The sequence below is a fragment of the Antedon bifida genome, chromosome 10, assembly GCF_963402885.1.
Source record: "Antedon bifida chromosome 10, ecAntBifi1.1, whole genome shotgun sequence".
Taxonomy (NCBI): domain Eukaryota; kingdom Metazoa; phylum Echinodermata; class Crinoidea; order Comatulida; family Antedonidae; genus Antedon; species Antedon bifida.
This window is the reverse complement of record NC_136235.1, coordinates 14102633-14119817: the sequence shown is the minus strand read 5'-3', so window position 1 is coordinate 14119817 and position 17185 is coordinate 14102633. Positions and strand designations below refer to the sequence as shown.

At 35.1% G+C, this 17185-nt stretch overlaps 1 protein-coding gene across 1 annotated transcript; it reads left to right on the top strand.

The window, feature by feature from the left end:
- Positions 1 to 4662: 4662 nt before the first annotated feature.
- Positions 4663 to 8941, top strand: LOC144854509 (uncharacterized). The gene is made up of 8 exons (XM_078712461.1): positions 4663 to 4680; positions 4722 to 4923; positions 5253 to 5464; positions 5623 to 5845; positions 6311 to 6514; positions 6891 to 7043; positions 7474 to 7677; positions 8883 to 8941. The coding sequence occupies exons 1-8, from the start codon at positions 4663 to 4665 to the stop codon at positions 8939 to 8941; spliced, it is 1275 nt and encodes a 424-aa protein (XP_078568587.1).
- The last annotated feature ends 8244 nt before the right edge of the window (positions 8942 to 17185 follow it).

Below are 17185 nucleotides of genomic sequence, written 5' to 3'. Positions count from 1 at the left end.
CTAAAAGGTCACGTGCTTGAAATTATCATTTTGTTGACACTTAATACGCGTATTCAAGTACAGTATTCAATCGTAAACGTCTCTCTCTCATTTTGTTTTTCACTATTCTCAAGATGGAAAGATGTATTGGTGTGACTACGGCGCTGGGTTAATCGAGGAAGCTAACCTTGACGGTACTAACAGAAGAACGATTATAACTGTGCCGGATATCCCGTATAAAATTGACATTTATGGAAACTATCTGTATTGGACAGGTTATCATATATATCGAGTGGATAGAAAAACCGGAGTATCATCACGACAAAGTAGCGATAGTCGACTTAATAAACCAAAAGGATTATATATTTTAAAAAGTAAATATTCTATTTTAATATTCAAATGAAATTTCTAATTCAAATTGTAGTTAAAGATGCAAATGACACACGTTCCATTAGCGTTGCTTTTATATTTCTATATAGGCCTAGTTAATAGTAAAGTATATTTGTGGTCAACAAACCCATTTTTGATTTTTTTAAAGTACATACATTCACAATTAAACCAAATGTGCTAGTAAAAACACTCTTTAGAACAAAACAATGTAAGACGAAATTCGACGCGATATTCTCTCAGTTCCCGAAATAATTTTAAATCGACGAAATATTTTTGTGTTGTGATTCAAAAGCATAGTGGAGGATTGAAGAGTAACATATTAAACTTTGACCTGATATAAATAAGATGTGTTTTCCTTATTATAATATTATTGGGCGAAAGTTGTTTAATTGTTAACGAACAAGAGTTCCATCGATTACATTTTGATAAAAGACGCATTCCCTACATATTGTGCATGGTCTATTTTAAGATCACAGACTACATTTTTTTTGTAAAAATGAACCCTAAATGGCCGGGCCGATATTGCGATCATTTTTGTTGTCTTTATACGGGTATTAATCTGAAAAAGAAGTCGATTATAACAATTTAAACGGCTAGCTTTAAATACCGGCATGCATTGCGCGCAGATTTTTTCGTTTTGCTTCAATGATAGCACAAAATAGAGGCGATTGTGAATAAATTTACCGAATCTTTCCCGTTCTGTATTAATGGATTCTGCCAAAAAATGAAAGACAACGCGAGGATGTATTTTTCTAAGCTTTAAATAATTAAATAATCTAATACTAGCAGACCATCGTATAGATACATTTATAACACACCTGATTGTATTCTTGCAATTTCATTATTATGCCTCGTTAAATAGTGCAGTCAATTTTTCAACGAATAAACATTAATTATTTGTATAATAATTGTTCTTATCTAATTGTTTATTGATACCGGCAACGTATACTTTCAGCGCCCATCATCATCATGGATGCGGGCGCAACCGTAGAAGATTCGACAACCTACTACGGAATTGGAGATGAAGTGAAGACAGACTTCTTGGTGAACACTACTGGATTGACATTAGGAACAGTCTTTAATGTCACCCTTACAGCTGAGAATATGGAGGTAACTAACTAAAAAGGAACACATATTTTATATATACAGTGTTTCTGACCATGCCATTAATTTAAATATATAATTTCTATAATATAATCTTTCTTCTCCTCTATCCCATACCGAAAAATTAGGCTATTTTTGGTTATTCTCAATTTAAGTCGGCGGCTATAGGGTGATTATTTGGCCGTAATGTTTTCCACTTCGTTGTATTTTTGGTGGTGTTCTTTTAATACTTGCACAGTTGTTGACCTGTGCGTCGATGATTCTCAGTTGAGAATGCATAAGGTAATGAGTTATGGAATAAGTAGAATGCAAAAACTCCGTAGTCGCATAATTGGTAAAATTCGCGTAAGTCACATGTGTACGTGTAGTAACGAGACGGTAATTCCGCGCGTGATCCGGATTTTATATGCATTTTGTATGGATTGAATTTTACACGTTAACTAAAACTTTGAGATTTAATTGTTAAAAATACATTTCTATATCATATTTTATCAGTGACACTGACAGGTTCGGAGTTCTCATAAACACAAACTATTTACAAGAAAAATGTTTAAATATAACGGCAAAGAACTAACAAAAATGTTGGCCAGACGATAAATCCGCCGTAAGCCTACTGAGAACAATGGATAACAATGTCTGCCCTACCGACGGACGTATGAATTTGGCTAAATTAAGCAAGCTACGAATTCATGTGTCGTTTGTCGACAAAGATAAATATACGTTAGTTTTTCAAAGAAATAACACACGCGGAACATAATGAATATAGTACTAAATACCGGTTGGGTGTAATTATTACCGGTACCCGATTCACCGTGCTGTATCTTCACGTATTACTAGATATTTTCCCAGTGTCGAAGGAATATTTGGTTGTAATACTATAGGAGAAACATGTGAAACACATGTGATGTTGTATTACCAACTATTCCTATGATACTGTGCAAATAATATAGATACAGCACCGATAATCGGGTGGTAATTATAGTAAACATCTTTTTCAGTTCGACCTGTCTGCAGATCCTTTTATATGGACTTTAACAGGAAACGGAAACACCGATTCAACAACCATGCCGGTATGGTTCTGTTTTATATTTTCCTAAATACGATATTGGTTAGTTGTTGTTGTTATAACAAAATAAGTGTGACGTGTCATTTTAGCAGTGAAATAGTTGAATATAACTTAATCTAATGATATGTCAAACCATAGGTATAGGTCTTTTATCTATAATATAATTGTCGGTTGGGCGTGCGAAAGAAATAGAAAGAGAAGACCCGACTTTGCCGACTTTAATCTCAGATATTCTATTTACATTACAGCTTAAGATTTTTACCTGAGTTACTTCTCGATTTGACCGATCTACTGTGTTTTGTTTTTAAGTCAGATTTGCTATCAGATGTTGTTACGGATTCATTGTATTTTTCAGAGCGACTTCACGGTCATCCGGGTCTCCGCATCAGAAATTACTTTGTCTTTTAGTAATAACAGTTTATTTTCATCTGACATTCAATTTGAAGGGACCATCAATTCTACTGTTAATGGTATTTTAACTGAATCCTTTGTTTGTTTTTTTTAAACATTATAGTTTTAATGTCTTCCTAATTTACATTATTATATTTTAGATATACAATAATAATCTTTATTTATTGTTGTTACATCAATTTCTATGTAGCCGATGTAAAACCTGGAGCTATTTTACGTGTAACTATAATTGTTGAAATAACTGACATATTCAATGGCTTAGTCACCGCAGAAGGAGTGTCAAACGCAGTTTTCAGTAAACTACCGCATTTCGTGATGAACATCACCGAGCAATCTGCAGATGGCAATGTTTATGTTAACGTTGGTCAAAAGGTGCATATGAACCTTATTGTTGAGTTTCCAAAAGGTACCGCTGATCCTACAATTGAAGTCACACTACCATACAACTTCACGACTAACAAGACAAGTGAGCAGTGGAGTATCAACAAAGTGTCCGTTTCGTATGTCAGTGACTCCTTATCCTGTACATATTCGACAGAGTTCTGCTACTACGCTCCTCAGACGCAGTACATTGCTAACGATGATGATTTCGGCATCCTTAAAGACTGGTCGGTGACACAGTTCGACGGATTTATTGAAGTGAACGACCCAGATGCTACCAATAACATCTTGGCGTTAGAAGTTGAAATTGTCCTAGACGATACAGACGCGGTGGTCAATGGACCAGAGCACTGGTTAGGGCTTGGAATGCAGATTGGCGACGGCGCTCACATCTGGGTTGGAGAAGTACCAGTTTATACGCTGGTTAATGAAGTTCCGAAGCCTAAGATGTCGTTAAAGATAACATACGAAACTAATTCTTTTTATAAAGGGTAAGTTTAGTATCGGATACAAGCAATGTACTGTAAGAGTAATTGTTCTTATTATTGTAGAATTGTATGAATGAAATAAGATAAATCAGAATGGTTCAAGTTGACACTAGCGAACACTATCAGAAATTGTGATGTGCACTATTTAATTGGCAAACAATTGCACTCGTCGTATTTGATCGTTGGCAATTATTGTTCATGTTTGGCGATTTTTAAATGTAACCAATTTGTACATAATCACTCTTGACGTCCTATAAGTATTGGGATATAGTGATTGTGGTACCACTCTAATTCAATTTCGATAAGAGTATTTGTTATTTTCAGTGATGATGTAACACTACTGATTAGTATTTGGCACGATGACGATTCAACCGGAAAAGCAGTAGATGTAACTTTCACAATAATGACGTCGAAAAATGTGCAATATCTTAGCCTTGAATCAGAATACACAGAGCTGATGCAGCCACCAGCGGTAAACCCAAGCATGCCTGGACCATCTCCTGTTCGATTTAATGTAAGTTATTCTACAATCAACAAGATTCCATTATGTGGAGGGCCCACGGTCAGCTTGGTTAAGGTTTGAAAGAGTACTTTTAAGTATGTTAGGTGTTTACCTACAGCGCTGATACATTTTGAAAGAATAGGAAACGGGTGGATGGCCAGTTTAGTACCTTCAGTAACATGTTCAGAATACATTCATACACCTATTAATGTAAGTGTAACGTCTGTCTGCATCAGGATAACAAATTCGGTTTACAATTATTACAGCCTTTATTTCGCTGAGTGGTGTGTTTCTCTTTCTCTGTTTTAATGACTTATGATATAAGTTGACAGGTTTTCTAAATGAAAACAAAGACAGGCGTAAAGGACACATTTAGTAACATTTTGTATGTATTTCACAGCTTGGAACTATTCAGATTGCTGCCAAACCAACTTTCCGTGTACGCCTAGGAATCGACAAAAACGGAAAAACTACTCCGGGCACTCATCGCTTTTTTGGCGTGGTTGATTTGTTGTGGTTTTCGACTGCTAATAGCGCTAAAGTTCTTGGTTCCACAAAATATTTTCAATTTAAGTATTCGGACAGACCAGATGTTGGTGGTGGTAAGTGTACGATAGTGTGTTTAATAAGGCGACCAAAACATTGACAATGTTTCTTTCATAACATTAAACATCCTTATCAAATATGAATTATGTTTATTATGATTGTAATATCGGTAAAGTATCAACAATTTGTCCAGTAACATAGAAAAGTTGTAGATACAGGAACACATGTGTATCATAACGATGACTTCCTCGACCAAAACAACTTTCGTTGATACACTTTACATGTGATCGATATATTACGTTGTAATAAACAGTGTGTCAATGATTCTTACAAACATGAATCGGCTGATTATAATTACTCTATAACTCTTACACTGTACTTGTAGATTTATGTCGATCTGGTTACACACCTTACGAAGAAACGTGTTACAAAGTGTTCAACGGCACGCTAGAAACTTGGGATGCAGCAAAGGCGGCCTGTGAAGCAGACAATGCGCAATTAGTCATGATTGAAGATACGTTTGAACAGCAATTTCTTCGCGGCCTCGTTCCAGTACTCTCTCCATACAAATACTGGATTGGGCTAAAAGACGTTGGGGTGAGTATGACTCAGATCCCACGTCACTAGTAATCACCGTAATGAACTGACCATGCTAAGTAAACGAGAAAGGGGACACAAGTCTATGATTAATCACATGACATGCCGTTTATTATACCCCTTATGATTTTTCAATAATAATAATATATATGTTCTAGAGTACTGATACTTTCAAGTGGACAGACGAGTCATCGGCGTCTTTTACAAAATGGCTACCAAACAGACCCGGAACAAGTGTGACCGAAGACTGCGGAGCTGCGGCTTTTGTAGACGTATACGATACCAGGGATGTTAGTACTGATCTTGGTGACTGGGACATTATGGACTGCACCGCTATCCTGCCAGCTATCTGCGAGTATCACATGTTAGATTTTGAATACGGTACGCTAAATCCATGGTTCTTAACATACTGCAAAAGACTGTGTTTCTGCAGCCAAACATTAACTGATAAAACTAACTTAACCGATAATTAACCGATGTGGAAAAAGGGTTTAACTGATTCCGCTCCAGAAAAATTAACCGATAATTATCTCAATCAAATTGGATAAATTTTGGCATTAGCACGCAACGTAACACGGACGCGTGTGCAATGCGTAAATCTGACCAATATCGGATAAATGCAATAATGTTTTAACCTTTGACCTAAGGACAAATTGTTTCGTTGTGATTGTGAACTTCGTTTTTCGATAATGACTACATACTATCATAGACTTGATCGCCACAATAAACCTTTAAATGAGTTACAACTGCACTTTTGTAATAAATTAGCACACAAATATTGTCTATTAGAAAATGGGTTTCAGCAAAATAAATACGGATTTCCATTATTATTATTTTTTTCTTCAGATGAGGGTACACCAGAACCAGTACTAAGATATGCAAAAGAAGCTGTGATGAGGTACAGCAAATGGACCGAATCTCAGACAGACGTATGTCATTATGATGGGGGATCTAGCCAGACGTGCGATGCTTGCGTGGCTGGTGCTCATAAGTGTGAAAACGGAAAACATACTGTGTGTGTCAGTGATCCTAGTAAATGCCCAGTTCCAGGTAAGTTTGGAATAAAGAGTCCTGACGGTATAGCTAATATATCACATTTTTATTTGGCTTATGAATTAAATTACTGTGTCAACACTGATGCGTAACCTATATAAAAAAGAGACAATAATTCCTAAAATTCTGATTATAGGCCTATAGTATATATAATATAATGTTGGTAAACACTCTCCGGGCACTCCGATCCTCTTCCCATTTTATCATCCTAACATGGTTTGGTTTCTATCCATGTGACTTTTAGCAATTTGTCGAAGCATCAACACGACATCAACAAGATATTTTCCACACAATGTAATTAATCGATGAATAAGGCCTTGTGGATTGCGTTTGCTTTTATTTATCGATGTTTTTTTTAAAATTATTTTGACAGATTATTATGACCAGGGTTTTGTCATAACTAAGAAGTTGGATGATCCGGATAACGACGTCATTTTTGCTTGTAACCCTTCAGTTGGACGTCTATTAGACAAGGTTGTTCCGTCCTGCTATGTACAAGATAATCCACCAGATGGACGCTGGAAAGGTAAAACAATGAGGATTGTTTTCATAATGTCCCTCAAAGAATATCACTGACCTGAGGCTAGCTGATCAAAATACACGAACTTCCATACTTAGAGCCTAATTGGCACGGGTCATCATACACATCGATATGCAAGAGGAATTTCTAACTTGATAAATCGAAAAGTAATAGGCCTAACACTGACATTTTCTCCCGGAGATCCCGGATTTGCAGAGAACTAGCAAAGAATTGTTAGGCCTAGGCCTAGATTTATTTTGTCAATACATCCTGCCTTGAATGCCTAGCGGCCACACATATTTTCCAATTTAAAAAAAAGGCACATAAACGAAACATTGCATTATTTTATTAATATTTTTCTTTTTTCAAGATGAAAAATCTATCCCAGTACTATTACCATTACAATATGTATAAAAAATTAAATATGTTTCAATAGCTCTACCAATGAACCTACACAATGTCATTGGATCTGACCAACTCACAGGACTTATCTATGGCATTCACATGGACATGCGCAGTTACATGCGCAGTAAAGATCATGGTGCAACGTGGGTGTTTATCAGTAAAGACGCCTGGGACTCTTTGACAAAAAGTTTGCCGGACTTCAAGACGGCTGGAACCAGTGAAGACAACTGGCTGTGTGAGTTTATATCATTATTTAGCTCCCACTAAGGTCTCACGGTCATGTACGTCCAATGCGAGTAATTTGACCAATAACAAGCGACGCCTAATCTGAACTGTCGCTTGTGATTGGTCAAACTTGAGCAACCTGTCTTTGCTTCAGTGTTTTAAAAACTGAAATAGTTACACTACAGTGCATTGTTTTTAAGTGCGACAATCTTTTAAAAATGTTAAAAATAGGCTGACCATTGAATAGTATACAAATAATGAATGTTTATGAGTGTAATGGTACAAATAATGGCATGAGGTGACCAAATGCCATTATTTGTACCATTACACGAATATAAAACATTCATTATTTGTTTTATATAACATCTAAATAGATTCCTGTCATTTGAATCAAATAAGGTAAGGTAGCCCTAGCCAAAGGCCTACATTTCATTCACATTGATTAAAAACAGTATCATTTTGTTTTTAATATTATATTAATGTTATATTTATATGGATTTTATAAACAAACCTACTTTAGTGTTAATTATGTCAACAAACGACCAAACAATCTTAGGCCTAGCAAGGCTAAAACGCCTAGACTAGGCCTGACCTAATACTAGCATGGCCTAGGCTAGACCTAGTAGCCTAGGTCTAGTACTAGCTAGGCTGAAAGGGAAAACTTCGACAGACAATTGGAACTTATCTAGGCTAATTATGGTTTTTCCAACAATTCCACGTCTTGTAGGGATGTCCCTATTAATTAATCAAAATCCTAAAAACGATCTAAAGCTAATTTAAATGCCTTTTTGAATGAAATTAGTACATATATGTCCAAATCGTACACAAATATCTCCTGCTGTTGCATATCTCGCGGTGGTGTTTACAAATGAAACTAAGACCAGACGACAGGTGGCGCTATTGTATTTCACAGTACAGAGCCATATCATAGGGTAATTTGTGTACTAGATTTTTTTTCATCCGCGAGACGTTTTTTTTTCGTACACAAAAATGTTTCAAAAAGTACTATTAAACGGTCGTTTAATAGTGAGTACTATTGCACGCCATGTGACCCACAATCGTCCAATCAAATGACAGGAATTTATTTAGGTGTTATATAAAACGAAATAACCAGTTCTACGTCATACGAAATAAACTAATCAACTGTAATATACTTGTGATAATGATGATTAGGTTTTATGCTACTTATTTAACACATTTCTATCTTTTCAACAGATGATGACAGTGGCTTGAAGTATAATGGAGTTTTAAAAATGAAGAAAGACTGCTGCTAAATCATGACAGTTCAGCGGCCCGATTCTAAGTCATTATTCAACTTTCAATTATAGATTTCCGTCCTGTTGTGGTTTTTAAATTCAATCGAAAATGGAACTTTGAAATTTACAAATTATATTTAATTGTTTTAATTGTAATATGTTTGGTATTTGCATTGCTAATTTTGTATTGTTCTTAAATATTTTGAATGTTTTGACCTAGTGTAATACTATTAATGGTGATTCGGACTAATAATAATAAAATGTGTTTTTTGTCACGCATAAAGTTTCATACATATACAAAATCCTGTTTTGAAAAATCAAATTGCCGGGCCACTCGTGGCGCTACGTAAAAACAAGACCAACAGCCATAAGTCGCGTGCTAAAACGCATAGTGATACCAGACCGATCGACCGACATAGTGAACTATACAGTCGCGTCCACGCGACTAATAATAAGAATTATTTATTGATACAGAATATTTATATTTGTAGTTAGATTTTGTACATACTTAATATTTATTATTATTGTAATTACACTATAGTTATTGTTATTTATCTTACGTGTAATGAAATCTAATAATTCGTATTTTAAATCCTAAAAAAATGTATTTAAAATTGTAATTGCGTAATTGTTTTTACTAAATTATAATTTGCTTAATATTGTTTATTATTCGAATGAAATATGGTTGTCAGTGTAGCAGACCAAAGCACTTTTATTCTAAAAACCAAGATAATCACACATTCCTACATAGTTAAAATCACTTGTTGCGCATGCGCGTATCAAACTGTAATATGTATCTGGATCAGACTGTATCGTTGACGTACAAACACCATTGCTAGTTATCGCGTACGTTGGTCAGGAGTCAGGTGCAAGAAGATCAATTATTAGCGAAGGGCGCTTATCAACGTCAATGATGTTCAATTTATTCTTCTTAATCATGAGAGGCATACGTCGTCCGATATGTGTTCAGTCTGGCGCTGATATAATTGCTTAAACAATAATATAACATGCAAATGCCTTAAATTTCATTTCACGTTATGTGTTGTAATGTTTGGTAATTTGCACAATCCAGCGTATGGTTGAATTGAGTGAATATTAGCCTTCCCTATAGTAGATAAAGCATATCTTTGATCGAGTACAGGTCAAACTCGGTGCTTTCTGAGTTGGCCGAAGGCTAAACTAAGCCTGTAATAGTGCCGGTTATTGAGTAACGTCAACAACACATATGGCCTATGTGAATTATGCGGATTAAATTAACTACAGGCCTATTAATAATAAAGTGTACAGCCTATATTTTAGTAACGTCATTGTAGTAAAAGTTCTCATAATAGAGACATATTGAGGGCGGTCGCTTGTTCCGTGACCTAACGTGCTACTGCCTATGTCATCTTCTAAATCATCGAATTTGAGTTTAAATAAATATTCTATTAATTGCTAATTGTTAAATGGTGTAGTGAATTGAAGGAGATGATTATTGATTACGCACTGTATCTAGGTAGCTTAAATTATTTATTTCAACGGTAATCTTAGTTACAATGTAAACGTAATTTAACGCTCAAATAAAGTTGTCGAAAAAACAGTCATTGTAGGCGTATTTTTCATTATGTACATACATAATACACATACATGCGAGTACATATTTTAGTCTTTAACAACAAAACTGACATGGCTATAAAAACATGAAGCTGTAGATGTTTATGTAAGCAAACACCATATCTCATCTCAAAAACAAACTATATTTATTCGGGGCCGGTGCGGCCACACACGCCAACTACCATAACCCCTCAGAAATCGTGAGAGGATTGACCACGAAGGGCGGAGAATTGTGTTCTTTAATGCTACCGACACTTAACAACTTTGTAATGGCCTCGACTACAAACTCGGGGTGATTAAAACTAGAACGATTATTTTTCAGAAAAACTGTGGGTGGAAAACGTGTAAATGGAATAACGTAACCCTTATTTAAAATATTAATCACAAACAAAGGTGGATTAAGGTGTTCTAACCAAAAATCTCTACAGCGACGCAAACGGCCTGTGACTCCGGGAAATTCAGAGTTTAAACTAGTCTCATATTCGTAATTGTTGTCAAAAATATCATAACTGTCATCAAAACTTATCTGCTTAATGCTTGTTTCCTCCTCCTCCTGCTTGCTGCGAACTGCTTGCCCGTTGAGGGCATTGGTACTGGATGTGACCAACTTGGCCGCATCCCCAACAAGCATGGTAGCTGCGGTTAGCACGAGTTGCTGTTAGCGCCTGAAATCCTGGGAGAGCTCCCGTTGAACTTGGTGTGACGGACTGAAAACGAAAATTGCCACGTCCTCTGCTGCCAATAGAGCGCCTACGTTTGCGCTTCCGCTTCCGCTCTCGCCGTTTAAATGCCGCTTGACGTACCGCTTTAGACAGGCGCTTGTCATCATCGGAATCGCTAGCAAGGTCGTCAGACACGTATGCCTGTATGGTATTCCAACCATGCTTGTCGGCAATTTTGACAATTTTTTGGCGTTTGTCAATAAACCTAATACCTTCGTTGAGCAGCTCCCTCGCCTTTTCAATCTGATCGTTGTCAATGTTAGACACGGCCTCTTCTATCTTCTCCTTTAATTCCTCGTTGTGCATGAACTGGTGCCTGCAACCTTCCCTTTTAAACTGCGCAGGCGCTGACCTAGCACGTTTCACCGCTAAACTCAGCTGGGAATACGACTCCTCGGCAAGCTCCCTTTTGAATTTGCTCAACTTAGCATCAAGAACAGCAGATATCTGGTTAATGTCCAAGTTTGGAGACGTAGCAATGTCAACGTAACCCTGGTCTCCAACTACGCCCTGTTCTGAATCCATAACGGCACAAAAGGAAAACGCGAACTGGTGTAAAGAACTTAACAGTGTGACGTGTTGACCGCGAATAAATAAACATACTCCCTTTCCCACTACACCTGTACTAGTCCATTTGCATAACAACACACGGCATACCAAACCGTGTCGTACAACTACGATGAGATATAAATTCTCTTCTAAACACGTAACGAAGAGAATTACTAAAAAACTATACATGGCAAATTGTAGATAGCCACACTGAGGGCGTGTTATTTCATATTTTCGCACATGAAGATTAAGTATATCGATTTCCCTAAAAATCAATATGCATGTTCTTTTTTGTATATACCTATCTGGAAAACACTTTCTGGATGCTGCAAACAAAATAACTTATATACAAAGTCAGGTTTACAATACGACGCAACACTAAGAAATAAATAATTTGACCAACGACGACGCGTGGATTTGAAATACTATCTCATGACCACTGATCCGGAGAAAATGTTATTTCTCGAGTAACAAAACAACTTGGAGGCGCACGATGGAGAAAGAAAGAAATCATGCTAGAGATCATGGAATGAAGCTAAAGCTAAAGTTAGAAAAAGAACTGGATGAAGAGAACATATTGTAGCCTTATGGGACAATCGGTCGAAAAAGGATATTTTTTACCTCCGCCAAGGAGTTATATGTAATCGGTAGCGTGTGTTTGTTTGTTTGTTTGTTTGTTTGTTAGCAGGATTACTCAAAAAGTAATTACAAGATCTTTACCAAAATTAATATACGGATAGATATGTCAAGGACCATTCCATTAGATTTTGGGACCATGGTCCCAATTCTTGACCACTTTTTTAGTATACTGTTCAGACCTGCTAGTGTTAAAAGATAGGACAGAATTTTCCAAAAGCCGACGAGCAGTCTTAAAGTAACAAGTAAACTGAAATTGCATTTTCTCGAGAACTACTTGTCCAAAAAACTTCATTTTTGTACAAGAGGCAAGAGTTATAATTTGTGATTTGTAATTTTAAAACATAATTTGATTTAATGTGCACGTTTTTTGCTGCGAGTATTTTAAAAAACCTATTTCTTTTCAAATTCACTCGTTTGATTTTCGCGTTGCTGTTCTATTGTTAGTCAACTGAAGCTATTGCTAATTGAAAGGCTTGTTACATAAAAACCATTACACCAGACTCGCATAGACATGCTTGTAGTGAAATTAGCATTAAGACACACACAAATATATATATATATATATATATATATATATATCTTTTTTACCAGAGAAATCTTATGTAGGAGAATTTTACAGTAGGCGGAGGTATGCACTCTCGGAGTGTCTAGTTAAACATGTATTGTCCCCAAAAACCTGAAAAATAAAGACTAATAAAATCAGACTTTTAAAAGTCCATTGTGCAGTTTTAATAAAGTTAAAAATCAACAAAAATAATTATTTCACTTATGAAAAGACAAAGGAAACGGTTAATTTTAAATTACATTTTTTCAGGAAAATATATATATCTTTTTCGATCCAGTTTTTGGTCAAAGTGAATAACTATTATGTCACATTAAAATGGCATATTCAACAAAAAATTAAAAAACAAAATATAAATGTACGGGGACAATATATCTTTAAGTAAGGTAATTTCCAGGAAATGGTGTTTCGAGACAATCCAGTGACATTGATGGTACTCGATATATGGACGTCTAGATCCACAAGTTTAAAATTGTCTTTGTTTTCTTTTTCCTTCCTCTAGAATTTTGAGTAAATATTGCTACAAGTATAATTAACGAACAGTTAACGTTGTAGCTAATTATTTTCAAATTGCTTACACAGTATGATGTTTTGGTGGTATTCTAAAAATGGGTTTATTAATTAAAAATAATAATTTAAAAAAAATCTGGTCTTAAAAATTCTGTGCTTATGTGCATATAAGTACTTAATGTCAGTCTCAATTATATATTAAATTAATTTGAATAATATAGTGCTATTATTAAAAAATCGCAACAAGATAGCTGTTGTGGAATCGGTGAGAGTAAACATGATAAACACGTTGTTGCAATGTATTTGTCTTTATTTTGTAGTGTTAGTATTATTCAACAACTGTGTGTGGATCTCTAAAAGAACAAACACAATTACACTAAATAGATATAGTATTCAACAAATACTTCAAAACATACATAATCTCTGATGATAAACAATAAAACTACCCCCTCTATAGTCGGGGATTTTGTGTCAGATAATGTCAGAGAGATGTAATAAGCCGCTATATAATAGCATTGGATAATGTACGGGGTAGTCATGGCACTCCATATAAAAAATATTGGAACTACCCCCTCTAAAATAGTAGAAAGAAGTAGACCACGTACGCCGACTCAAATCAAACGGCATGATAACGAGCGATGCCTAGAGATATGCAACTGCTTAAACAAACAATTATATATATTTCAAACGGGGCAACAACATGCAGACTCCCGGAACAACATATTAATTGTTGACTATAATTCAAACTCACCCTAAAGGGTTCCAAATAACAATATCGATTATAAAAACTGCATAAATATCTCACACGATACCATTAAATATAGATCAGCCTGCCTTTATGCGGCCCGCTTAATAAAGTATGATCATGCATTTTCAAAACGCTAACCTCTAAACTTATCCAGTATAATGTATGTTTATTAAGTTATTAATTCTGTATTTTTGTAAGGAAATAAAATACTATTAAAGTTTACTTGTGTGTGTTATCAAGTACAATTTTGTTGTGTCTATGTGCATAACATTCTATATAAACTGTCAGGCCAAAGTGAATGAGATTAATTTTAATACTAGCGTTATTTTTAACCTAAAAATTAAGTCACGCATAGTTTTTTTCCTATTGTACACACACACACACAACATGCACGTACATATTTTATTCTGCAAGTATCTGCCATGGCTAAAAAAGTTAAACATGCATCCGAGTCGAGTGAACGCCAAAACAATTAATGCTTGGCAAAAACGACAGAGGGCGTGTTATTTAAAATATTTCCGTTAAAGAAAGATTATAATAATCTTTTATGACGTCACATATATATCGATTTCTCTGAAAATTAATATGCATGGTCTTAAGATCATGTTCCAAATATGAGCACTGTTTCTATAATTTGAAAGTATGATTTATATATAATTTACACAGTGCTACGCAACACAATTGATTTACATATACACAATATTATTTAAAAACCGTTGCGTATTAAAGTTAGAATTTATTCTGACTAGTTAAGCCTCCACTGATTGTGAGGGCGTTTGTTGTATGAGAGAGAGAATGTATCTGGTGGGTGAAAATCTGCGATAATACCATATATGGCTCTGTGGTCTAGTGGTATGATACTCGCCCTGTAAGCGTTTCGGTTCGAATCCCGCCATAGACATTTTTTTATACAACTAAAAATACGGAACTTTCGCCGATGAGCTATGCTCGACGCGATCATAAGATCCGAATATGAGCACTGTTTCTATAATTTGACAGTATGATTTATATATAATTTACACAGTGCCCAAGCGAAGGTGCGCGTAATGAATGAACTAGGTAGAATTCCAATTAATCACTATCAAATATTGAGAATGATCAAGTATTGGATAAAAATTTATAAAATGGAAAATAATAGATTACCAAATATATGCTACCAAACTCAAAGATCGTGGTCGGAAAATGGAAAAAACTGTTGGGCGTTCTGGATAATTTCGGTTGTGGTTATATGTGGAATAGTTTAATCAATGAAAACATTTTACCTTTTATCTCACAAAAAATTAGGGATGTTGCATTGCAGAAATCAAATGAAAAAATTAGTAATATACACGTCTCAATTTTTATAAAAATATTAAGTTTGACAATTTTTACGAACCTTATGTTTATGATTTAAGTTTTAAGTATAGAACACTAACATCACGCTTTAGATTATCTTGTCATAATTGAAATTAAAAACATTAACCGAAAGTCTATAATATGTATGTTTTGTGATCAATTAAGTTTAGAAGATGAACAACATTTTCTTTACTGCCCTTTTTATAAAAACATCAGGAAAAAATATATGTCTGATTTAAATGTATACATGTTAAAAAATATGTTTGTAAACAATGAAACCCAAAAAAATTAAGTCTTTTGCAACCTACTTATGTAAAGCTTATGAAAAAAGAAAAACCTGTATGTCCGAAAATAATATAGATTTTATTATGTGAAATGGGCCGGATGCCATTGTTTATTGAAATAAAAGAAAGAAAGTTCTTCTGTACGATTCTGGAAAATCTAAATCTGAAAAACAGATACGTCTGATACGTAATGCTTGACTGTACGGTGGTTTTGGTACAGTGTCGGGGATGACAACTGCTAGGTAGCAGGTACAGGTTTGTGGGTTTACGGAATAGGTCAGTTTTTAGTGTACCATTTTCTATGGTCACTATAGTGTCGAAAAAGTCAACGCTATACTAGTGGATTTAGTAGCTGTAAATGAATCCAGATTATCTTCACCATGGGTCCAGATCATGAAGATGTCGTCAATGTATCTAAACTAAACAAGTAGTTTATTAGGTTGGAGAAGGGACAGAATTGGCCTCAAATTGTCACATAAATAAATTTGCAAAAGATGGCGCCATTTTTGTGCTCATCGCTGTGTCATGAATTTGGAGGTAAGTCATTGCCAAAAATAAAACTGTTGTTGGTTAAAATCAACATGACCAGTTCTCGTAAATGAGCTTTAGTAGGCGTTTTGCCTGGAATTTGTTTGTAATTTAAAATGCATGCATCGGCTCCAGTCTTCGTGAGGGATATTAGTATACAGCGATGAAACATCTAATTAATGTAGTCAGAACAGAATTAATAGGTACATTTTGAATTTGGTTAATTTTGCGGATAAAGTCCGTGGAGTCCTGAATGTATGCAGGGAGATCAGTCACATATGGTCTAAGTAAATCATCCACATAGGCCTATTCAGAAATTTTCTGTGTAGCAGTGCCATTTCACGAAATAATCGGTCTACCAGGATTGCCTGCTTTGTGGATTTTAGGTAAGAAGTTAAATCTGATTAACCTGTGCCAAATGAGGTCCAATCTATTATTAATTATTAAATTATGTATTAAATTAATTTGAATATTAATATAGCGTTATTATTAACAAATCGCAACAATAGCTGTTGTGGAATCGGTGAGAGTAAACATGATAAACACGTTGTTGTAATATATTTGTCTTTATTTTGTAGTGTTAGTATTATTCAACAACTGTGTGTGTGTAGTAGAAAGAAGTAGACAACGTACGCGCCGACTCAAATCAAACGGCATGATAACGAGCGATACCTAGAGATATGAAACAATTATATATAATTCAAAAGGGGCAACAACACAAAGACTGCACAGGCAGACCCCCCGCACAACATATTAATTGTTGACTATAATTCAAACTCACCCTAAGGGTTC